We start from the raw sequence: 24,517 nt of genomic DNA on the forward strand, positions 1-24,517 counted from the left end.
TGTCGAGTTACAATAGTACCCTTGGCTAGTAATTAAATTACGATTTGTACAGCCTTAGGTCCCTTTCAAGCGGTTAGTTGGGCTTGCAAATTAGTTGGCAGCACATGTGCAGCCCAATCTTTGCTTGAAGTACATTGTCCACCCTTGATTTAAGAAACTATCATCCCTAACCCTCATCAAACCCTATTATAGAAATATAAAAATTTGCATAAAAACTAATATTTTAATAACGTATTTTCAAGAAATATCACTTCATTTTGTTTTGTGTGAATTTTGGTGGATGAAGAGATTATATTTTGTGATGATGATTTTTATCTTGTGTTGAATGGCTTGTGTAGTTGTGTTTTGTTTGATTTTAGGCATAGTTTGATTATTCATGATGTTATATTGAAATAATTGTTTAATTTATATTATAAATTTTTTTATCAGTATAAAATTGGTATTTTATTAGTCAAAATCAGCCAAATTAGATATCAGCTTAACTTAATGTTGGGTGGCAGATTGATAGTTTTGCAAACTAGGGCTGGCTCTTTGCGTTGCCAAAAAGATAGGGCGAGAAGGTGATTTAAACTTAAATAAAAAATACCAGAGCTAGACCCGTTTACACGGTGAATGTGTGAACGACTTAAATCATTCGGGTGAGTGCCGGGTCACGTTGACCGTTGAAAAGTAAGAAGGCCCTAGAATTACCTATGAGAATATGGGATAATAATGGAAATAGATAAAGTTATCTGGAAAATTCGCATGTATTGATGGGACATACTATATTATGTAAAGTCGACAGAATTGAGATGGTGACAAGCAAGAGATCATTTCATTGTGATCATCGCTTAGCTACGAAGCAAAAACTAATATCTGCCCTTCTTACTCATGAAGCTACTTAGCTACGTCATAAAACCAATCATACGTTGACACGTAACCATGTAAGAATCCTGGCGAAGGGTAGGGCTTTATGCGTCAGTATGTTATTAATAACAGAACACTTAGTCTACAGAGTACCAGTTTGTAGAATTTTATTCCTCCGAGGGAGTGTCTTTCAGATTTTCACTTTCTCAACTGAATGACTCCCACTGTCCAACGTTCTCAGTCCATGCTTCTCTTTTTAAGTGGTCTACCTAGTTTTTGTCTAGTAGGATAAAGAAAGAAAGAAAGAATATAAGCACAAACTTTGGTTTTTATTCACCTATTTGAATACTTGCAATTTCTACAGTAAGAACTTTACAAAGGGATTTTAATAATAGAAACAAGAAATGCAAGCTAGCTAGTCTGGCTGCCTCATACCTTCACAGCAATTGTGAATGGGCAATGCAACAACCACAACAGCTGCAAGCAAAGAGTTAGCAATAACTATGGATTCAAGTTTCTGAAAGTTAATACAGGTCGAAATACTAGCTATCGAGAAGACTTCACAGGCCCTGCAACGATTTGTTTTTGTGATTCATGGGTAGTTGTGTTGTCAGGGGCGAGCCCCTGCCTCAGCAACTTGTGCTTCTTCAGGCTTTCGTGACATGGAGCAAAGAACTCGTGTTTGAGAGCATCTTCTGCACTCAGCCTCAATCTTGGGTTCACCGCCAAGCACTTGTCCACTAAATCAAAAAGTGAACTTGGGATTACTTTAAGAAAGTCTCTTCTCTTTGTGTTCATTTCACACCAGTCTCGTAGGTTCATTGGTGCCAAAGACTCTGTATCATAGAGGTCCTACAATAAAATGGCACTAACTAATATGCATCTTTATAATTAATTTAATTTGGTATTTAATACATCATAGTACAACAAATGAATACCTCAGGGAATGACGATTCTCGGTTGTGTAATTTAGCAACTTCCCACAGATCTTCACTACCCTTCAATTTTACAATATCCTTTATGTTCCTGATGTTAACAGATATGGTTGGCAAAATCAGTTTTACTGTTATGAAACTGCATGATACGTGTTGGATCAAAGGGATTCTTACTGTTCAGGATCGCCGACAAACGGTGCTCTTCCAATCATTAGGTAGAGTAAGGTGACCCCGGCGGACCAGATATCAACTTTGGGGCCTTGATGTTGAGATCTAAACAAGACCTGCTCAAACAAATAAACATGAGGCTTCATTTGTAATAGAGACCTAATAAAATGCCAAGTAAGCTGTAGTCCTCTCTCCCTAGCAGCCATAAAATCTTCCACAGTGATAAACTCGAAGTTATATTTTAGGTCCTTGTAAAACAGGCTGGGTTCACAAGGAGATCCTTGGATTGATTGTTATTATAAATTACTAACCTGATGACACTCCAAGCACAAATACAACTAGGAGAGAATTTTAAGGGGCAAAACAGGATTAGATTATTTGAGCCAAAAGACAAACAATCTGCCACTCCATCTCTTTCCTAAGCTTCACAAATTGATTTGAGACTTCATGATTCATAGAAATTAGCATGCAACAGTGTCTTAAAGTGAGTCTTTGGAGTGATTCGGGATAACTCTTTTTCTAACTAATATAAAATCCAAGCCTTTCATTAAGTGTTGGGGAAAATAAAATAGGTAACCTAGGAATGGTTCAGCGTTAAAGCATTAAGTTGATTATGATGCCTCACCTCTGGAGCTCGAAATCCTTTCGTTCCAGCACAAGGACCTTCTTTCTTGTTCTTATCATTTCCTAACAACAAGAAAAATATGTTTAAATACAGGAAAAAAATACAGTTTAGTCTATCAATGTTCAAATCCAACATATGAAGCAAACCTTTATTCCTCAAGCCAGCTCCAGCAACAGCAATTCCACTTGAGTGCAGAGGCATTGGAGTAAGATATACAAGCTCTCTATCTGGTTTTCCAGGAAGGGCAGCAACCCGCTTTCTCTTAGGAGCTGGAAAATGTGATGCTTGATCATTCGGACTCTGTATTGCTTGCTTTAGTAGGCTGATGAGCTCCTTCCTACCATGGCATGGCAAAGGTTCTCTCAACCTTTCCGCAGATGGAGTCTTAGTGCTATTCACATCTTTAACAGAGGTTACCCCTGAGCCATCTGCACCTTGACTGTTGATCACGCTCCAACTACCCAGGTCGTTACAGGCTTTTGTTTGTCCTGCAGACTTTCTCTTCAAATTTTTATGTGCTAAAGTAGAATTGGAGCCCTTGGTTGCCTCTTGTTTGACTGCAGCCAAAGGTTTTGCACTTGGAACCTTCCTACTATTAACAGGAGGCATGTATTTGACACTAGGAAGAGTAACATGATTTAAGCTTACATCATACCCCACCTTTGATTTGTCTGCAAAAAGTAAAATATTGCTACGTTAGTTCTTATTGTCTAATCATGTAAAAAGACCAGGAATCTTGGAGCAAACACATTGTGCTCATTTAGAAGACAAGTGTTCTTTTTATAACTTGAATTTAGAGAGAGAAGATGGCTAAACAAAGACAATTTGCAAAAAGAGAGGTGAGGGAGAGATCAATTAAACAAATAATCTAATTAGCAACCATCCGACATTCCTAATATTTTTATTTTATTAGATGATCTTATATCGTTACCGTTTGTCTATTAGATACAGAACCACCCTTAATTGAAGTATGTCAGGTATTCAATTTTTAAATATGTCAGTTTTATTTCCTGATATATTAAATAGATAGATTTTGAGGCTTACTTATAATTCCATACTTATGATACAGATCCTGCAGAAGTGAAAAACAAAACAAGTCAACAATTTTCTCCAATAAAAATGAGGGAGAAAAGATTAGTAGAAACAAATAAAGAAAGCATACAAGGCAATGAAGAAAAGTGTCACTAACCAATGCAAGATTGAAATCAATAAGATAACCTTTAATTGCCTTACGAGAGAAAAGGAAATTGCCAGGCTTAACATCTCTGTGAACTATTCCCTGCAAATGTATAAACAATCTTAAGACATGTAACTCAAGTAAAAATGTGAATCTATGTAGAACATATATGGCAAACTGCAGACCTGCTTATGTAAACTTGCAAGTGCTCGGAACATACAGTAGCCATACCACTGTATCTCAGATATATCTATCTCCTTTTTCAGAACCTAATACAAGGTAAGAGTCAAACAGAAGAACAAACAAAATATAGCCACTGAACATCTAAGAATTACCTCAGGTCTGTCATGCTTAACATGCTCTAGAACAAAGCAATCTGAATCTCCACTCTTAAAACAGCCCTGATATTTAATTATAAAATTTTTCCCCCTGAATAAAAAAATATAGGAAATATCATATGCATATTATAATTCACAACTTTTTGGCCTGAAAAGTCAAAACTACAGGGAGACTTCATATAACAAGCTTAATCAGCAAAATTACCCAAACCGCTCCAGCATTCTCAATTCATTGTTAACATGGTGTTTATTGGCGCTTGCATGAGGGCCTGCAAGACATTTGAAATCAAGGAAATGCAATTATCCTAGATAACACTTGCTGCAATCCTCTAAATACTGGATGCACATTAATGCTTTTTTCCTTCTTAAAGCAATTTTGATGCAGGGTATTTCTTTCTTACAAAACACCTAAAGCAAGAAGAAGCTATTTAAGGGCTTGTTTAAGGAAACTCATGGTTAACTAGTTTAGATATTCCTTCCCATGCACAATTTGACAGAATTTTCAACATAATCCTATAGATAATGCCCAAAATCTTATCATAACCTAGTCCTTGACATGCCCATAAGTGTCCATGTTGAATGTGCTACTGAAAAGTCACTATGATTAATGCTAGTGCATGAATGAAAGCTACACAAATGTCCAAGAACTATCATACAAATCCAGAATATGCGTTCATGCACTGGTGACATAGATTCCCAACATTGTTGATGCTACCTTCTAGTCATGGATGAATCAACTAGATTACTCAGACTCAGTATCAAGAAGTCAAATTAATACACTCCATTTGATAAAGTTTAAAAAATGTCAATAGGGGATCATGCATTCCTGCTTTAGTTGATTGATAATTTCATGAAGTTAAAGCATTGTCTTAGAAAAATGAAAGCAGTGTGACTTGTGAGTGCTTTGTCATGGAAACCAGATATAAAACAAGATCAACATGGTTTCCAAGAAACTCCATATATCTTGAGCAAGATGAATAGGAAGATTGTCTAGGATCCCAAGCATGTATCATTATTGTGTCATTGTATTAGCATCAACCACAGACATAAATCCGTAAGCAAAAATAAATGTAAGTAGTCTTGCTTACATTTAATAGCAACTATAGTTCCATCACTCTTCCTCCGTGCTCTGTAAACTGTGCCGTAGCCACCTGATTGGAAGGAAGGTTACAAAAAAATCCACAAAAGGATAACAAGGTTGGCATGTACAGGAACAGACCAAAAAACAAACAATACCTGAACCTTCTTCCTCTTCTACAATAAATGATTCAAAGTTAGGCAGTACTTTTGGCTTTGCCTGATCCTACAAAGCAAGAATCAGTGCATCTAAGTAACAATCAAATGATAACTCTGGTTTTCACTCAGAGAAGCAGCTCTAGTATCATTACTAATAATACAAATTATAGAACAGATAATTAGCACAAAAGGATGTGGTTCTGTTACAATTTAGGAGCCTACCTTCGAAGAAAGAGAGGTGGGGTTACCCTTGTGATCTTTAATATGTATGCCATTTTGATTCTGTGTTGCCTTCAGGCCAACACCAACTGACACCAAATCTCTTTTACAGTGGAGCTGATCTTTGGGAGTGTTTAAAGCCTTAGGTCGCCCTAAGGACTTGTTGAGAGCCTGTTGTTTTGAATTAATTTCAACCCTGTGAATCTTGGACAAGGGTATCCTCAACAACTTATTGGCAACAGGAAGCTTTGTTGCTGATGGGATAGCCCTGTCATTCACATTCACAGCAATTGGATCCTTATCCAAATTTAGCTCAGTACCACCAGAAATCAAACTATTAGTTTCATTGGATTCTTTATCAAGAGGGATATCAATCAGAGCAGTATCTAACTCCAGGTAGACTGTTTCTTTTCTTTTCAGACTATCTAACTCAACTAAATGTTTTTCCTCCTTGCCTTCAGTACTTCTTTCACATTCAATTGCTGCAATACTTGCAGCTTTACTGGCATCTTCTGGACAATACAGAGCACTAACACTTATGCTTTGATGCAAATGCCTATCACAAAACGATTTACTTGGAAGATCCAATTCCAAGTTAGACCCACTAATCATTAACCTTTTTGGCACTATCCTTTGTGCACATATATTCTTATCTGCTTCACCCTCGACTTTTCCAACTTCCTTAAGCTTTAAACTTAACTGCTCAGAACTGAGTTTAAAAAATAAGGGAGACTCAGGCATCACTTGATTTAACATGATTGACATGCCACTTGGTATGCTCCCGCTGGCACCATCAGTTATTTGATGAAATACCTGCAAGCAATGATTTACTAAATTCTACATCATTAATATTACACAAAAGCTATACTAGCCCTTTTGATCATACCAGCTCTTATGAGAGTTTGCTTAATGGGAGGCAGAAAGAATATGGATCAAGTTTGATCTACAATATGAATGAGATGTATTTATTTATAGAACCACATAAGAAAACGGATGCATATGCTTGGCTAAAAAATTTAAAAAGTGTTCAGAATATCCCAAAAGAACTTATTCATAATCTTTAAAATATACCAAATAATTGTTTCTGATTTCTTTATGACTTAAACTGCAATTAAGTCCTACATTGTAACATTTGATTTAAAAAAAGAATCAAAGCATCCTATATTATAAATATCCAATCAACCAGAAATCATGAACTAAGATTACTAAACTCTTAAAGTAAATTACCTTAGCAGAAGTATTTCGAATTCTCTTAGGAAAAAATACTGAAAAAATCACCGATTAAACAAAATCAAATCCAAAATACAAAACAGAAGTCGAAAAAAAAAATGTATGAATAAGAATTAAAAAAAAAAACAAACCTTCACTGTCATCAGAATCGTCAAATGGATATCGTTTTCGCTTCCTATAAAGCACGTGCAAGAAGTTGTCGGAGCAGGACCCATAGAGAATCCGATGCTTGAGCGAATCTAGAAGAACAATATTTTTGGCAACGAATTCGGTGAAAGACATGAAGGCGGATACAGAGGGAGTGACAGAGAAATCCTTCGTAAGTGAAATGGGAGAGTAAGGAATTTGACAGAGTGAGTGGATAAGGTCGGGAGTTGCGTGGAAGAGCGTGCATCGGGAAGAGATTTCTGCAAGCGGGGCCGGTCGGCCAAGGGAGAGTAGGAGAGCCAGGACGTGCCATGCCTTTTCCGATGATGACTCGGTGGTGAGTTGGTGATTTAGCATCAGGAGTGGAGTACAGAGCGAGAAGGGCTAGGGTTGGAAAATAAAACAAGTTTGGAGAATCCAGTGAGAAGATGTGGAGATTGAGGCGGGAATGTGGCACGATTGAAATTTGAGATCTAGCACGTGCGAAGTTCCCGCAAAACTTTAAATTTTCAGGATCCAGATCAGCATTTGGATGTTTCTGAAAGTGGAACCTCAGCAGCCCGAGAAGTTTTTAGGTTATTTTCCCATAACTTCTTAATATTTTTGTTAGGTCCCCAGAACTTTATATTTATATCATTTCCTCAAGGTTTTATAAAATTACAGGGTCAGCCCAATATTTTATAAATAATACAAACTTTCCTTAGGATTTGCCAATTAAAAAGTGTTATATGCAGACTCTATATATAATCAATAATATACTACTATATGATTAGATAGTTTTAAATTAAAAATAAAATAATATTTAATCATATGATAACATATTATTATTTATATATAAAATTATATACAAAATTTTATTACTCTTAATTATCGACAAAGTTCCCAAGTTTATTTCAAATTTCACATCTTAAATGATAATCAACATATTATTTAATCCATTATTACCCTTCAACTTAAAAATCAGTTTGAAACTTTCAAAACAGACGAGTTGAAGAATGCAAAATTTTTTTAAAAAAATAAAAGGCACAAAGAAGCCATTTTCCGAGTTTCGAGCTAAGAGTAACATAAAAATTGAATAAAACAAATCAAGAAAACAAACGGATCAAGGCAGAATTTGACAAAGATCCAATATACAAAAAGAAGGAAGCTGGCTAACTTTCCACCCAACATAACAAGAAAAATTATACAAATGAAATAGACAACACTCGCTCCTGCGGTCATTATTTGAGTCAACTCATTCTGTGGTGGGCGGTGAAGACAATAAATGGTTCAAGAAGAATCCCACCATGAATCCAATCAGTCCAACAAAACCAGCAAACATCAAAGAGAAGCCCAAATTATTTTTCGGTCTTTTCTTCATCATGTCCTAAAAGAGGAAAGCAGAAGATCTATTAGTTGTTAATTCTGTACATGTCACAAAACATATAGCCTGAAACAACTTATCTACACAACAGTTTTTTATGCTTGTGATTTACATCTACACAACTTATGTTTCAATTACCAATTTTATGAACACTGGAATGTAAGTATAATAGGAAAATCAATAGTCAATATGACCAAGGGAGACTTGAAGGCAGTAAGTATGCTCACTCTAAAAGCTATATTTGTGGTAACTTCAGAAAGCTGCCAGTTAAAACATTCATCCTCAGTACCTACAAACATATATCTCACATAGGTTTCATCAACCAGGAATCTGTTAGGATTGAGACACTTGTCATCAATCCAATGATCTATTTTTATTATAAATGTATGTTTTGAGTTTTAAAAGAAGAAATAAAGGAAAAATGTATTAGGGTTTTGGTTTGAGGACAACCATCTTTGACTGATTTAGGGAGGTCTTCGACGCCTTGAACGGCCGAAAAATGGGAGGTCCCGAACTCCTCGAATTGTTCGGTTTATCTTTGTAATGTTTTAGTTAATGTAATAGTTTTAGTTTATTATGTTTTTCGTGTTTTAATTTTATATTTTGGTTGAATAAGAGTAAGGTTCCTAACAGAATCTCAATCCCTGCTTCTTTTGTAGTTGCCAAATATATATTTCACTAAAAGCTGACGTCTTCAGAGTTTCATTTTGTAGATTTTTATTTCGTTTAATTATCACAACATGCTGAAAATTCACAGGGAAGTTACTGGCATGCCTAAGTTGAGTTTCTATAGTTGATACATGTCACTATGGTTCACTTCTGAGATGTGGTGATAACATGCATATAGGTATTTCTAAAAAAACCAACTTTGTTAGGACATTGGCAATTTATCAATAATTGGAATTTTATCAACTACAAAAGTACCTCAAAATACAATTGTAGGTGGATTCAAGATGAGTTGAACTTGAACTCGATGAGTTTTTAAGGACACGAGCTTGAGTTCGATATGATGGGTGATGCTCGAGCTAGGCTCACATGAGCTCTAAACTATAAATACAAGCTCGGGCCCATGCAAGCCGAGCTTTATAAACTTAGAGCAAAATGACGTTATTTTGACCATAGAACAAAATGACATTATTTTATGTTGTTTACAAAATGTAACATTGACGGAAAACAATATTGTTTTAAATTGACCAAAATAACGTCATTTTATTTGCATACGCAAGCATATCAAAATGAACATCCCCATGGCTCGAGCTTGTGCTTGACCCATGGTCACTTGTTTCAAGCTCCAACAAGCCAAGCTAAAAATCGAGTTTAAACCAACTCAATTTAAATCCATTCCTAAATAAAATAACATATTCATCAAAAAGGAACACACACCAAATCCTGTTGTAGTTGTTGTGTTTGTCGAAGTGCAACATCTCTTTCTTCCTTCAGGTGTTGTAAAGTCTAAATCCACATAAAACAAAAATTAAAAATGGAAACAAATAAAAAAAAAAAAGCCACTTTGACAAATAAATATTCCAAAGACCGGGTGGGGTGTTACCAAGGAAGCACGGAAACACACCAATGCGTTTTGGAAACATTTTCGTTTCCAAACTGTCGCGAAACTAGTACGAAACATTTTGAGGTGTTTCGAAAATATTAAAAAATTTTGAAACACATTTCTTCAAACAAAATATGTGTATTTGACAATTGAAGAAGGGTTTTTCACCACCCTTATGAAGGTTGATTTCTAACATTAATGATTTCTTGAGAAATTTTTCTAGCTGAGAGCTTCCCATATACTCAGTGGCAAAAGATAGAACTACTAGAAGAGCTAACAATTGTAAGAGTGCAAAATAACGTCTCGAAGCTTGTCAACTAAAACAGAAGGTGGTGTAAGAGGAAAACGTGCTAGTGTTTCATCACAAATATTGTTAATCCAGAATGCTAGGTCGGCTTATTAAAATTTCTATAAAAAATTAGATACGGATTGGGATATGAGAGTTGTGAGTGAGTCCTATGAGTCAGCAGAGAAAACGGTTGTGTTTAGGCCAGAGTTGAAAAATTGGCAAGACATAAGTTGTTGATCCTCATTTTTTAAATAAAACAATAGTATGACAATTTTAAAGAAATTTTATTGTACTATTTTATAATATAATTTTTTTGTATTTATAATAAAACCCCTATATTTTTATATTTACACATTTTCCCATATTTAAATTCCTATATTTTTGAAAAAATACGTTTCAGCATTACTGCTTCCATGCTACTTAGGGTGTTACTAATAATAATATGTTTGCAAATAATATGGGCACTAGCTGCTCCAAAATAAGTTCACAACAACATATTTAGGAGATTGTGTTAGCCTCTCAAAGGTTCGATTACAATACAAGCACCGTCCACTGGTTTCATAACTGGTTGAAAACCTTCCTTAAAATTCTTAAAATCATCATAACATCTCTTAAAATTTGTCAAAAGCCCCTCTTCATGCTTCAATTTTAAGACCTCCATTAAAAGAAATGCCTCTGCCTATTTCTAAATACAGAGAGTCCAACTATAGTTAAAGTCAAACCTACTCAACTCAAAAGGAGATGGATGAAATATGACCATACATTTAAAATAGAAATAATGATATGTCTCTGCTTATCCTAGGTGCACCAAAACTTACGGTATGGATTCAATCTGTACATCTCCACAAGGCAGATGGGTAAAGAAAAATGACTTGAAATGTGCATAAGTTAGCAGGTGGGTAAACAGAAATAACATGAACTGTGCATACGTTAGTAGAATGCACCAAAAAAATTTAAAAAATTAAAACAAAAACTGCAGGGGATGAGCCAGGATACTGTAAACTTGAGTTTTTAGACTGAAATAATCAACACTATGATCTATCTTGGTCCAGCAGAGAAGGAACTGGAGTTAATTTAAAAAATCAAAAGGCAGAATTTATTTCACCAACTTTCTAAATCACTTGATTTAGAAAAAAAATAATAATAAAATCAAGCTATAATATCAATCATAAACTAACGGACACTAGAATGACAAAGAGTAGTAAGTGCGTAGTAAGTGCTTACGGTTGCCAGCACAACTGCTAATACTTAGTCAACTATGAATGTGAACAACTTGATACACAGAAAACAAGAAACTGGCAACTGGATATTCTATCCAAGTCTTCATCTTTTTCGTGTTAACATCCATTCACACACCAGTTTAGATTATTCACAGATCTATTCAAATTTAGTTTACAAACAGCCCAAAGCCCATCCATAATGCTGCCTGTAATGGATATACCATATAAAATAAAACTTCCCAAATTTCGTAAATATAAAACAGTTCATACATAACAAACAGCTGACCTCAACCTTTTGCTTTTGATGAACATGTAAACATGCTAGTTTTAGTGCAACAAGGGCTGTTAGTATAACTAAGCACTATCTTGCAAGATTTTTTATTTCAACAAATGAAATATATAATAAAACATATTGCAAAATGAAATTGTTAGGAACCCAACAACTCTCACTCAAACACATCAGGAAATTGAAGAAAATGAGTAAATTAAGTTTGATTTTATTGATAAAGGGGTATTTACATGGATGAACCAGTAATTCCAGAAAGTGTGGCCTAAGGCTGCCCACAGCTAAACTGCACAAACACAAATTTTCTTCCTTCACCTTATACTTGCTCAATTCATACTGCTCCCACATATTCCCATGTTCCCTACTTCTTCTCCTCCCCTAATCCTCACTCTTCCACTTTATCATAATTGCATAACCGCCCCACTTTCCCTTAATCTCCACTCTTCCACTTATCATGACTGCATAACTGCCCCACTTCATCATTACTGCATAACTGTCCTACTTTCCCTTTCTTGTGGTTTACATGAACCTTGGCTCTAACATAAATTTGCCAATATTTAAAAAACTTTGCCATTGAAACCACAAGAACAATAAAAATATAAGCACTAACACAATCACACGCAAACAGATATATGAGCATGCAGGCATACTTAGTTGTGCACACACATTCAGCCAAATCCCACAGAATAATTACAAAACTGAACCATAGAAACAGCAGAATTTTATTAAACTTACCAAGTTTGCATCAGAACTCTGTGTGGAGTTCTCTAAGGCTTTATCTTCTAAGTTCCCTTGAGCTGTAGTAGGAGGAATATAAACAACCCTAAGCTTGCACTCCTCTATTGTCTCTCCACTGTCCTTATTAAACTGAATGCAAGATGAAACCATTTTGCACATTATCAATATAAGTTCGAATAAATAAAGAGAAACATAACTATTCTCTGTGTCAAAATTCTTACTGTATCTGGAGGAAGCTCATCAACATCAGTATTTGGAAGCACAATTGCACTCTGCAAGAGAAATTTGTCTTTGCATTGCATATGTAAAGGAGCTTCATGTTGAGCTTGGAGGGTAACTACAAATCCAAAAGTTAGTTAAAAGCCGAAATTTCATGTCAAAAAGCAAAGGAACAAGTGGCAGAGCTTATAATATAACAGCAAACTAGTATAAGATCCAGCTAAGACATATCTTAGTTAAAAAAACTAATCTGATATGCTTTTTGCTTTTGCTTACACCCATATCCACCTTGAAAAGTTAACAACCATATTGGACTGTCTATCCTAAAGGCATCCATTTATTTTTCAAATATTCTTACTTATAAGAGAAAGAAAGTTTCTATCAAGATGGAAAATAGCATGTAGCACCTCTGATAACACAAGAATCCCAAGGCTGTATCACACCAGTGTTGGGTCTTACAAAGTACTTCTTAGGTGAAGTGGTTTTGACCTAGCAAAAATATAGCACACTTCTGTGAAGATGCTTATAAAAAAAAATTCAAGAAGGGATTAAGCAGTACAAATACACAGAGAAAAAATTGTACAGTATCAGAGATAGTACCTTGAAAGCCACGTGATGTTCTGTGTTGTTCAAAGCTTTAAGATCACAGAAGCTTTGTTTTTCTAGTTCAACTGCAATAGGATTTCATGATCATCAGCCTGGAAGATTGATACTGAAAAGCAAATATATCGGAACAATTCATATAACGTAGAAAATAAACATTATTACTTCTACAAGGACATTAGAATTTAAAGAAACTAAGACCAGCCTCACACTTTTGTTATTTAATATTGACATTCAGCACTCATGTAAGACCACAGGGCAATTCTCCTACATTCTTGTCTTCATGCCATAATAATTACAGGTAAAGGCACAGAACCTTAACAAACCTACATGAGTAAAAGCACTATGGAGCACTTTATGCAAGGAAAAGTAATCTTGGAAAAGCACTACGAATACAAACCCTTAACCCTAAACCCAATCTAACAAACCACCAGTATTTTTATTCCTATGCAACTCTGAATATCATCATAAGATCAAACCAAAGAGTGAAATAACAACTAAAAATTGCCACTTTGAGTCTGAGCTGGGAACCTTGACCTTCTGACTCCAAAGAGGTCACAAATCGCATAGCATTTGGAAAACGCAAGATAAACAAAATCAAGAACCTATGATTTTCTAAACAAGGAAAGCACAACATTATTAATAAACTGAAGATCAAGGGTCTCATAGTCAAAGTCTAAAACCATTACTAGATTTCAATTAGCTAATGTCTTCTTTCATTTTGTTCCAAAATTATAACATCTATAATTTCCATCATACATCCAATCTCTACTTCCTTCCCTCTATAAATCAGACCACCTCAACTACTCCAAATGATGTATCGTCTAATCAATACATATATCAATGGCATTGGCATCTTGCATGAAAACCCATTATACATCACGTTCTTAATAATCATACAATTCCTCCTGTGGACTTTTACGAATTCCTGTTCAAGAGATCCTAAATTCAAAATCTTAAACTCATAATACACACTACAAACTTGCGGGGGCAGTTACAATCACGTAAAACTTAATATACAGAAACAAAAGGATACAAGGGAAAAGATAAACGTACAAATGAACTTGAGCTCATCTGGATGAACAGAGATCATCTGATTACCACCACCGGTAGCCATGATTGGGTCCCACTTTCAGATCAGTCAAATTTTCTCGTCCCTCTACGCAATCAAGTGACAATCTGCCACACAACATAACCGCTCAACAAAACAAACAATCAAAACCCATAGTCAACCACTTTTTTATTTATCTCCTAATCTAAGAAGCGAAATAGAAAGAAAGACTGTTCTAGAATAGAAAATAATAATTTACTAGAATTATGAGAGCCAAACAAAATGCAAAGAGAAATCAGAGTGAGAGAAAGAAACTAACTAACTTGTGGTGAAACAGAAAGAAGTTTCTCGGTAGTAGCGGCCAGATGATTTCGGCACAAAAATCGGGCTTCTGGTTGTTTCAGGAGTTCCAAATGACATTGAAACTCGGAATCTTCAGTCAAAGGAGTGGAAGTACGGAATTCTGTGCAATCACAAACGTTTGAATGAGAAGGGGAGAACGCAGAGAGAGACTACATGTGTCAGTATAAATAGGAAGGAGAAGCCCGGTTCAAAAGTAACAGACTCAAAGTAGGACCCCGTGAGAGGGGCACATGGGTATAAATGTAATTGTCAAGTAAAGGTCTGACGTGTCCCTGCTGAGTTTGGGTGTTGTCTAATAATCACTAATCCCTCCCCCTCTCTGCAACCTAAATAATCGTTTTAGCGAAAAGGAGTCTCCCTTTCTCTTATGTCTGTTAAGTAATGTGTTAACTTGTCCCTCTCTAACATCTTACAACAAAAACTTGCTTCCAACATTAAAATCTTACATTGATTACACCAAAATACATAAGATTCCAGTTTTGTCTCTACCCTCCACAAATCATAATTTTGTGAATGTCTCATAGATTCACATGCCAGACCGGATTTTGGGATTTGGTACATAGTGTGACGGTCCTCACTATAGTTACCAATGAGACTTAACACCTTTGTTCTCATTGCTTCTTATTTTGATACTAGAACTCAATTAGAATACATATAATCTAACCTTCATCTCGATACTCAAACTCGATTTGGATGCATATAACCCTCATATTACGCACCCCAAGATGCTCTAGCCAGAGGAAGCCTGCCTCAAACTGAAAGTTAAGCTTACTGACCATTTCCATTTTACTTGGTAGATATTTCATTTCATGTCTTCCCTTTCAATCTTTATTCAAAAGGGTATAATCAAATCAAATCAAATCAAACAAAATAAAATAGTATTTAACTTGAATTTAAAATAAAAAGATATGACTCCGATTTAACTTTAAAAAAATATATTTAAATTTGTTAAATTTTCAAATATTATTTAAATCTCATAACTTATAATTAATATTTTATATTTAAAATTAAAAAACAATATTTTAAAAATGTAAATATGAGTTTTTAAATTATTAAAAGTGTATTTATGTTTTACTCTAAATTGTAAACTCACATGTTCGTTAAACTAATCAACATCAAACTTGAATTCAACTTAAAGGTTAAATTCAAATAACTCAAGCTAAACTTGATTTTAATTTAACCAAACCGCAATCTACTCACAAGTGACTCAGCTTGTTTACACTTTTAATCACAACTCGGCTTGTTTACACCCTTAATCTTCATGTTTTAGCTTCTAAGTAAACTAAGTGTTCAAATTAAAGCACAAATATGGATAAGCGAAGAGTCAACTCAAAAACAATTATTATAAAAGTAATCCTTTACCGTTGCTTCTACCGAGTGAAGCTACCATAATTCTCAGCCGCAACCATATGCAAAAGGGCATTGTTAGCACGTTTGTCAAATATTGCCTTGTATCAAATGTGTAACAAAGCGGCTAGAAGAATATACTGAAACCCTTGAATAATTGATACATAAATTGAAAATCATGATCTGGTTTAAGTCTGCAAGATGCACATCTAACTGTCTATGATGACAATTTTCTTCTAGACTATTGCAAAAATAAACAGAATGAGGAAATACAGATTTTACAATATCTCATTTTCAGGGAAACATTGTTTACAACGAAAAAATAGTGACAGTGGTCTCATTTGAAAGTGGAGAGTCTAGGAAGCTTGTCTCTCAGATAGTAAAGCCGTGCCCTCCTGACTTTCCGGTGGCTGACGACTTTTATCTCCTTTATGTTTGGTGAGTAACTGCAATAACAAAAGATGGATCGCTTATTGGTGACTTCCTCGGTATTCTTTTCCTTTTCTGCTTCCAATTTAAATAGAATATAAAAGAAAAATCAAAAGAAACAAAATGTTCCCAAATTCAAAGGAGCACAAATTACATGTACAGAGACATAATTCTGTACTTCCATCTCGCGTGTCATTCTTTGAAAGATAATCAATTAGCTTAAGACAATGGAATAGCACAATCATGGTGAAAGTAAGAAGCCTATTCCACAATAATCATTGGTTGTTAAACATGTTATTGTTAAGAGAAGGAAAAGAAAAGAAAAGAAAAGGTGCAGAATGTTAGTTGGCAAGGATGAGGACACATACATGTGAATCCTCAACATGCTGCATGTTTCGGCTGGCTAAATCCAGCCAAGAATGTATAGAGCGGTTAGTCTTAAAGTCCAAACTCTTTCGCTAGTTTAAAAGAAGGGCTGATAAATGAATGTTTCAAGTTAGCAGAACTTACACCTCGTTAATAGGAACAATATGTTAACTCCACAAGTAAAATAAGAGTGTTGATATACTAACAAATCTACAACAAAATAAGAGTTTTGATAAACTAGCACAATTACAAGTGTGGCTGGTGAATAAAGTGTATAGGGAGATTTTATTGATTCTTCAGTCCAAAGAAATGAGTCTCAATTGATTGGAACCCTCTCTTGTTTCTAGTTTGACACAAATAATTGACCTAAATCATATTCAGTGAATTTCTATTAACTAACCACAAAGTATATTAACTAAAATTTTTAAAAACAAATGAAAAATTAAAAATAAAACGAGAGAGGGCCCCTAACTTAAGGGCTCTACAAGAGGAACAACACCCAAAAACAGACAAGATGCCACAATTTCTATTTATTATATATTTTATGTGACAATGTATGCAAAGAGGAGGAGGGAGTAAGGAAATAGGCATTTGCCCACAAAGGGCTTTTCCTGCACTTCAGAAATTTATTTTCAACTGATATAAAACACAGAATATGCTAACACCTATAATCTTGGCAAAATTAAATGCTGCTGGAAAAGAAATACTCACATAGGGAATACAATCTCGACACCTATACCAGCAACAATCCTACGGATTCGAATTGTAGTGTGGATACCAGCATTTTGTCTTGACATTACAATCCCTTTGTAAATGGACAACCTACGCCTGTTTTCAGGAACTTCCTGTAAGTCAACAACACAAACCATTAATCTCATAAATTCCGTTTAATGGTACAAATGAAACTAGTAAACAGTATCAAAAACAAAAATTACCAATTTAATCTCAACAACATCACCCGTTCTAATATCTGGAATTGGTCTTTCCTTCTCAGATGCTTCAATTGCCCTCTTATTCAATATCTACAACATACAGAAACTCAGTTAAAATTTACATACAACTCACTGTTCACTGACCCTAAAACTAGTTTCATGACCAAAAAAGACGAAATGCATCCCAATTACAAGTATCCCATTATCCAGATAAATCCTTTCACCGCATTTTCTCAGAAATCCAACAAATTATCTACGAAACAAAGGAAAAAAAAGAGTTGTAATTGATAAACTGATTACCCCCATTATATCTCCGAGCTTAACAATGGGCTTTCTCGGTGCTTTCACTTCTTCCTCGGCCTCGGTTTCGGCTTCTTCAATATCACCTTCCACTTCAACAACGTCGCCTTCCTTCTCTTCAACACTTTCACTTGCTTCCGCTTCATTAGACTCCGCCTCCACCGCAAAGCTACTTCTCATTGGTGCATTTACAAACAAGCCTAGATTCCACCCAACTGGCCTCGCCAAAACTCTAGACACAGAAACTCTAAGAACATTGTAGGACCCAGTAGAAAGAACAGTGGAAAGCCCTAGCTTCTTTGAAGGGAGAGATTGAGAAGAATTTATCGGGATCATATGCAAAACCTTAACACGAACAATAAGAAAAAGTTCAAAATGGTTTCCAAACGGTAAAGAAATACAAAGTGGTTAAATACAGATAAACGTATTATGAGAGAAATTACCAGCGGAAGAACTTGGGAGCCCATGGTGACGCCGTGAGCTCTGCTGAGGCTTTGGGGACATTGAGCGAAACAAAGCCTTATCTGGTGAAGTTGAAAAGGTCGGCTTAGGCTCCACACGCTCTATCCGCTTCTTCCACACGTGCGAATTCCAATCCATAATGCCTCAGCGTAATAGTAAAAACTTAACAACATTAATTTCGCATGGGTATATTAAAGTTTCGCAGAAAGTAAAATCTCCGCCGGTGACTCATCCAACCCACAGTCCACCTTCATCATGCCACGTAGAGAGCACAACGCAACTTTGGTCACAGACTACGTGTCACTTAAGCAAAACAATTTCAACTTTTAAAACTCTCCACGTGTCTTCTATTTCGATACGCACTCTGGTCCCTTTCATGCGTTTCTCCCGCCATCCTCGGTCTCCCTCTAACTCTCTCTCTCAGGTTTACTAAACTCTCTCTTTTTCATACAAAATAACACACACATGACATGAGTTTCTCTATGATCCCAATTCATCAAGCTTGGTACTGATTTTCTTATAATAGCCAAAATTTTGTATCGTTCTCAAGAAGGCTTCTTCTCTTTTTTTTTTTTTTTTCCAATTATAACTCATATGTCAATCCTATGATTTATTAATATGATGCTCTTCTGGTAATATAATTAACAGGGGTTTCGTTTTTTCAATATTCCCTTCGAAGTGATATGAAGATTCTGCTTGAAAGGTGAAAACTTCCATCTTTTTTCGTAGGATTAGTTGTTACATTTTGTGTCATTATAGAGATGGCAGGGAATTCCGATACAGTGAGGCAAACCCCACCTGGGATTTTGCTTATAAGAAGATTAAGGGGAAGAGATTGGTCTTTACAAACGTATAGATACATGGTTTTGCTGGTTACTTTCATAGCATATGCTTGTTATCATGCCTCTAGAAAACCTAGTAGTATTGTCAAGAGTGTATTGTATCCTGAACCTATGAAGCAGCCGCAGCAATACCCTTGGCCTATTGGCCAACTCTTTGCGAAGAAAGAAATTATGAGTGTTAGTGAAAAGAGATCGAGTCATAAAGGTTGGGCTCCATTTGATGGAAGAGATGGGTTATCAAGATTGGGGGAGATTGATGTTGCATTTCTTTCTTGTTACTCATTAGGAATGTATGTTGCTGGACATTTAGGTGATTCTTTGGATCTGAGGTTATTCTTGACTACAGGCATGATAGGAAGTGGCATTTTTGTGGGGCTATTTGGTATGGGGTACTTTTGGAATGTTCATGTGTTTGGTTTTTATCTTGTTATGCAAATGGTTGCCGGTTTATTTCAAGCCACTGGTTGGCCCTCTGTTGTGGCTGTGATTGGGAATTGGTTCGGGAAAACGAAGAGGGGATTGATAATGGGTATGTGGAATGCACATACTTCTGTTGGGAATATTACTGGTTCTCTTCTTGCTGCCAGTGTTTTGGAGTATGGTTGGGGTTGGTCTTTTATAGTACCAGGTGCATTTATTGTCATGGGAGGGATCATTGTTTACTTGTTCCTGGCTGCTTATCCCGAGGATATGGGCTTTTTTGACATAGATGGTCCAGTTGCAAGCTCGGAGAAATTGTGTAAAGATGAAGACTCCCAGATTTTGAAAGGAAACAAGGTGGAAGTACTAAAAAAATTTGATTCACAGAGGGGGTCTGGGAGTAGGACAAGTGTTGGCCTTCTTCAAGCTTGTTTGATACCGGGTGTGATACCTTTTGCATTGTGCCTCTTCTTTGCAAAGCTGGTAGCCTACACGTTTTTATATTGGTTACCTTTTTATTTAAGTCAGACAGGTATTTTTTATTATTCTTTTTATCATATATCAACTTTTTTAGTTTCATGAAAAAGGGGCCAACTTTAATTACTCGTAGTCTATTTTCTGTTCATGTTGCATTCTGATCAAATGTGGCTTGCTCTGTTCTAGTTATGGTCTCCAAGTAACCAGATTAAAGAAGACTATTAGGAAGCTTTATAAGTTGGTCTTTGTTATGAGATTCAAAAATACGTTTGTTAAAATTTTATGATCAGCCATGTGATTATTTTCAAGATTATACACACACACACAAAAAATAAATAAATACTAAATGAAAAAGAAAAAAGGAATTATTAATAGCCCAATCAGCTCGTGTCTCTTTTCTCTCCTTTAGTGATGCAAATATCAGTTATTAAATTCATTAAGTTTCAACTGATCATTTCATAGACAAAAATGAGCATCATTTTTTAAATCAAATGTGGATTTCTGCGATCATGTTTGCACATTTATAAATTGTAAATTATCTATTTTCCCCTTTATATTAAGTGGCATCTACAATGTTATTGGACATAGAATGTGTATGATTTTTAATTTGCCTAGACCTATCACCTTTTAATGATGTTCTTTATGGATCATATCTAGATATTCTGATAATATTACTATTGCCCATTGTGAAGACTCTCTGAAATTGAAAAATTACTATTGTCAATGTTGTTAATTTGCTAGCTTGTATAAACTTCCAAGAGAGAATATATACCTGCCATAAATTTTAAAATACTGCAAAGCAATATCCTGTTTTAGGGACTTGTGATCGTTTGAATTCTTTTTGATACATCTAGCACTATTCTTCCTTATCTTCTTCAACTCAATGTTTTTGCAGAAATTGGTGGAAAGTACATGTCAGACAAGACTGCTGGAGATCTCTCCACTCTGTTTGATGTGGGGGGAATTGTTGGCGGAATCCTTGCTGGCTATATATCAGATAAACTTAAAGCTCGTGCCATTACAGCAGCCACCTTCATGTATGCTGCAATTCCATGCATGCTCTTATATCGTGCATACGGGGGTGTCTCAAGGACTATCAACATTATACTTATGATGCTTGCTGGCCTATTTGTAAATGGGCCATATGCACTTATCACTACTGCTGTCTCTGCAGACCTTGGAACACACAGTAGTGTTAAAGGTGATTCTCGAGCTCTGGCAACAGTGACTGCTATCATTGATGGCACTGGATCAGTTGGTGCAGCTCTTGGTCCTCTGCTTACCGGATTCCTTTCAGAAAAAGGGTGGGATTCTGTTTTCATTATGCTAACAGTTGGAGCTCTTGTTGCGGGGCTTCTTTTGTCACGTTTAGTTATCGCTGAAATCAATGAAAAAACTGGCAAGCCCATGACTGCATCCAGTGGACGACAAGATTTGGAAGGTAATGTTTTGATCATTTGTACAAATGAGAACAAAGGTAGATGCTGAGCGTGGATGTTCACATATTCATCAATTCAATTTTCACTCTAGGTTATGTGACTCTGCTTTCTAAAATTTCCTGACATCTTGATTTTTGCTTGAAGGGATGTCAAATGGCATATGATTGGTTTTGTCTAAAGTTGATTAGTTTGCCACAGTTTAATTCTTATATATCTCTTAATTGAGCCTCTTATATTTTCATGTCATTCCTCCAAGACTGGGCTGGGACCAAATCTAGAATAATAAGTAGTGGTTGAGAAAAATAACCATGCACTTTTTCCAGGAATTGCTGAAAATCTATGGGGTGAGCAGCACTTAATATGGGCCTGTTTAGTGTCTTATGTATCTTCTGAGAGTGTTTCCCATTGAACTTAAACCGAAGGGTGAGACACAAGTCATCAAAAAATTTTCCCTATCAATCTTTACAAGGAAGATTTTTTTTTAACAAAATAAGTCCACTAGGGGATAAACGCCTTATGAATCAGTGCATTTATAACTAATTTTGGTTGTAGCTTCTTATCTGTCCTTCCAATGTTAGGATCTCATTCATGGGCCATGGCAGGTTATGTGAACCACTGAAATAAGCATCAAAATATTGTTCAAAATGTGAGATAAGGGAACACCGCATAAATGATCTTTGCATGATTCAGTTTTTGTTGCAGATGCTGATATACTTGTGGATTGAATCAAAACTTCATGCATGTTTTTGCTTTTTATTTCTTTGTTCTTTGCTCTTTTTCTGCTAAGCAACATACTTAATATCCACCTCTTTGAAATCTTTATCATTATCCCAGTTTCAAAATGACATCAAATTGTCAAGTTGGTTCCCTTTTATATACATGTTCTTTTGTTTGCCAAGTAAAGGGATTCATATATGGTTAGATTCTGCCGGACTTTCTCAGGTTTTATGTTTTAATTTTCAGGTGCTGCGTCCCAACCACTTTTGAATGAGCAAAGGCGATGATCGGATGGGAGAATGCTTCATAATATTAGAGAAGTTGGGAAGGATTGATTGCAGATAGCATGCTACAGATTGAAGGGCTATCTTAATTACTATGTAGAAGGGCAAAAATAAAGAAATGTGTTTATGAAATATTGATGGGTTTCCTTTGCGGTTGATATTTCCGGGTTTGGGTCAACTTTTTGTAGATAAATAATATAGGTTTGGTAAGCAATTTCTACATGTTTATGAACTACAGGTTTATTTCTTTATTTTTAATGAATTATTTATAATTTAAGATGTGAAAGTGTAAGATACTGTCCTAGCTGTTGAATGGACTACACCTAGTAACATTTTGTGATGCGATTAATTATTTATCGGAAATTTATGATGAAGACAAGACTAATTGATGAATGGGTCCGACATCATGTCCCGTACTGACATAATGGTGCTTTGAGTTGAGTTATGTTGAGCAGATAATGGCCATTCTCTTGATGGAAACTTGTGGCCCAATAATTGTATCATTTAACTCACTGTATGCAACATTTTGATCTTACCATATTTGAAAAAGAAAGAACGGAAGAATTATGAGTCCGAGCCAAATGGAGGGTTTTTCTTTTTTTTTTTTAAATTTCATATTTTGGTCAAATTACAGCTTCTGAAAAGGACTTGGAACGTGCAACACAAGAAGAACCAACAAGCAATGTCGTTTTGTGAATTATATGTACGAAACCATTAATCTCTTCAGGCCATTTGGAAATGGAAAGAAATTCCCCACGTTGTTTGTTTTCACTATCATATTTTAGCCTACAAGTAACCTAAGTTTTGGTTTGCAATTACAAGTAATGTATGATTTAATTTATAAATACACAGTTTACCCAAGCATTTGTTTAATTGTCAGATATATAAATAATTTGTATCCATTTAAGAAGACAATCAAGAGATTTTATAGAGTCAGCTAGGCCGGAAGATTTTTTTCCACCCCAAAGTTTGACAAAAGGGTAATTTTTGTTTTTCCTCTTCTCTTTTCTTATTTATTGGCAGAAAAGAAAAAAAATCTAGAGGGAGCTGGTAGATTTAGCTACTACCTTATGTTCTTACCTGAAATATTGTTTAACCATGACTTAATTGAATTTAACTCATTGTTTTAATTCAAAAAGTTTGATCTCACCACCACGTGAGATCAAGAGAAGAAATTATTTGGGATTTCACCTCCATGACTTCATTTGCAAGAGTCTTCGAGCTCAGACATGAACATGTGTTATCTTGTTTGATTTTCTAGTCTATGGCCCACATCTCATAATTAAAAGTTGTTGTTTCTATATTTGTTGTCTCTCTCGCTTGACATTACTCTTGCAATGTTTACTTGAAGTGACAGCTAACATTAACCATTTTTACGCATATACCTATTGTTAAAAGTATTAACAACAACTGCTTGATTATTCTACTTCTACTTCAACCTCAACCTTTTGTTTGTTGTGATTTACATACTATTATTTCTTATCTAATTTTTATCATCGTTATAATTAGATTTGAATCAAATATTATCATTAGTTCAATAAATTAGGTTAAGGGTGGCTCATATAAATCTGAGTCAAAACCTAGTTTAATAATTAAATTATTAATTTTTAGTTTTTTTAATTATTAATTAAGAGGAAAAAAGGAATCTTATAATTATTTTAGAATAAATTATAAATTAATTTCAGTTAAGATGTAAAACATTGTTATCTTTTGATAAATTATAAAAAAAATTAAAATATTTCATTAATAAATTTAACACACAAATGGACAAATCAAGATGAAAGATGGAAAGTAGTCATAGGGCGGCTATATGCACAAGATGGAAAGGGACACGTCAGTAAATACGCCGAAGAACTATGTCCCACCCAAAATTTAGTTAAATTTTTAAAACATACTCTTA

General features: G+C 35.2%; 4 protein-coding genes across 8 annotated transcripts; 1 reads left to right on the forward strand and 3 right to left on the reverse strand.

The window, feature by feature from the left end:
- Positions 1–1,156: 1,156 nt before the first annotated feature.
- Positions 1,157–7,335, reverse strand: LOC123211470 (probable serine/threonine-protein kinase cdc7). Its single transcript, XM_044630221.1, has 15 exons — positions 6,906–7,335; positions 6,772–6,809; positions 5,548–6,357; positions 5,326–5,392; positions 5,178–5,240; positions 4,295–4,358; positions 4,087–4,180; positions 3,937–4,020; positions 3,764–3,853; positions 3,619–3,646; positions 2,721–3,245; positions 2,575–2,636; positions 1,956–2,065; positions 1,785–1,872; positions 1,157–1,698 (listed from the first exon to the last, which is right to left on the reverse strand). The coding sequence occupies exons 1-15, from the start codon at positions 7,276–7,278 to the stop codon at positions 1,393–1,395; spliced, it is 2,802 nt and encodes a 933-aa protein (XP_044486156.1). The 5' UTR covers positions 7,279–7,335; the 3' UTR covers positions 1,157–1,392.
- A 640-nt stretch (positions 7,336–7,975) lies between these two features.
- Positions 7,976–14,905, reverse strand: LOC123211478 (vesicle-associated protein 2-1-like). Of its 4 annotated transcripts, none has more exons than XM_044630232.1 (8): positions 14,559–14,905; positions 14,245–14,367; positions 13,186–13,256; positions 12,993–13,074; positions 12,588–12,703; positions 12,364–12,495; positions 9,668–9,736; positions 7,976–8,287 (listed from the first exon to the last, which is right to left on the reverse strand). In XM_044630232.1, exons 2-8 carry the CDS (start codon positions 14,303–14,305, stop codon positions 8,156–8,158), a joined length of 663 nt encoding a protein of 220 aa, XP_044486167.1. In that variant the 5' UTR covers positions 14,306–14,367; positions 14,559–14,905; the 3' UTR covers positions 7,976–8,155. The 4 variants fall into 4 exon arrangements, with proteins under 4 accessions (XP_044486167.1, XP_044486166.1, XP_044486168.1 ...); XM_044630231.1 differs by having other exon boundaries at positions 14,563–14,903; XM_044630233.1 differs by lacking the exon at positions 9,668–9,736 and having other exon boundaries at positions 14,563–14,902.
- A 1,182-nt stretch (positions 14,906–16,087) lies between these two features.
- On the reverse strand, positions 16,088–18,579 carry LOC123211971 (50S ribosomal protein L19-1, chloroplastic). Its single transcript, XM_044630967.1, has 5 exons — positions 18,420–18,579; positions 17,977–18,321; positions 17,680–17,766; positions 17,456–17,589; positions 16,088–16,395 (listed from the first exon to the last, which is right to left on the reverse strand). Exons 1-5 carry the CDS (start codon positions 18,441–18,443, stop codon positions 16,287–16,289), a joined length of 699 nt encoding a protein of 232 aa, XP_044486902.1. The 5' UTR covers positions 18,444–18,579; the 3' UTR covers positions 16,088–16,286.
- A 156-nt stretch (positions 18,580–18,735) lies between these two features.
- Positions 18,736–22,896, forward strand: LOC123211970 (putative glycerol-3-phosphate transporter 4). Of its 2 annotated transcripts, none has more exons than XM_044630966.1 (4): positions 18,736–18,862; positions 19,087–20,232; positions 21,073–21,618; positions 22,580–22,896. In XM_044630966.1, exons 2-4 carry the CDS (start codon positions 19,200–19,202, stop codon positions 22,618–22,620), a joined length of 1,620 nt encoding a protein of 539 aa, XP_044486901.1. In that variant the 5' UTR covers positions 18,736–18,862; positions 19,087–19,199; the 3' UTR covers positions 22,621–22,896. The 2 variants fall into 2 exon arrangements, with proteins under 2 accessions (XP_044486901.1, XP_044486900.1); XM_044630965.1 differs by having other exon boundaries at positions 18,835–18,943.
- Positions 22,897–24,517: the final 1,621 nt, after the last annotated feature.

The sequence above is a fragment of the Mangifera indica genome, chromosome 3 (genome assembly GCF_011075055.1).
Source record: "Mangifera indica cultivar Alphonso chromosome 3, CATAS_Mindica_2.1, whole genome shotgun sequence".
NCBI lineage: Eukaryota > Viridiplantae > Streptophyta > Magnoliopsida > Sapindales > Anacardiaceae > Mangifera > Mangifera indica.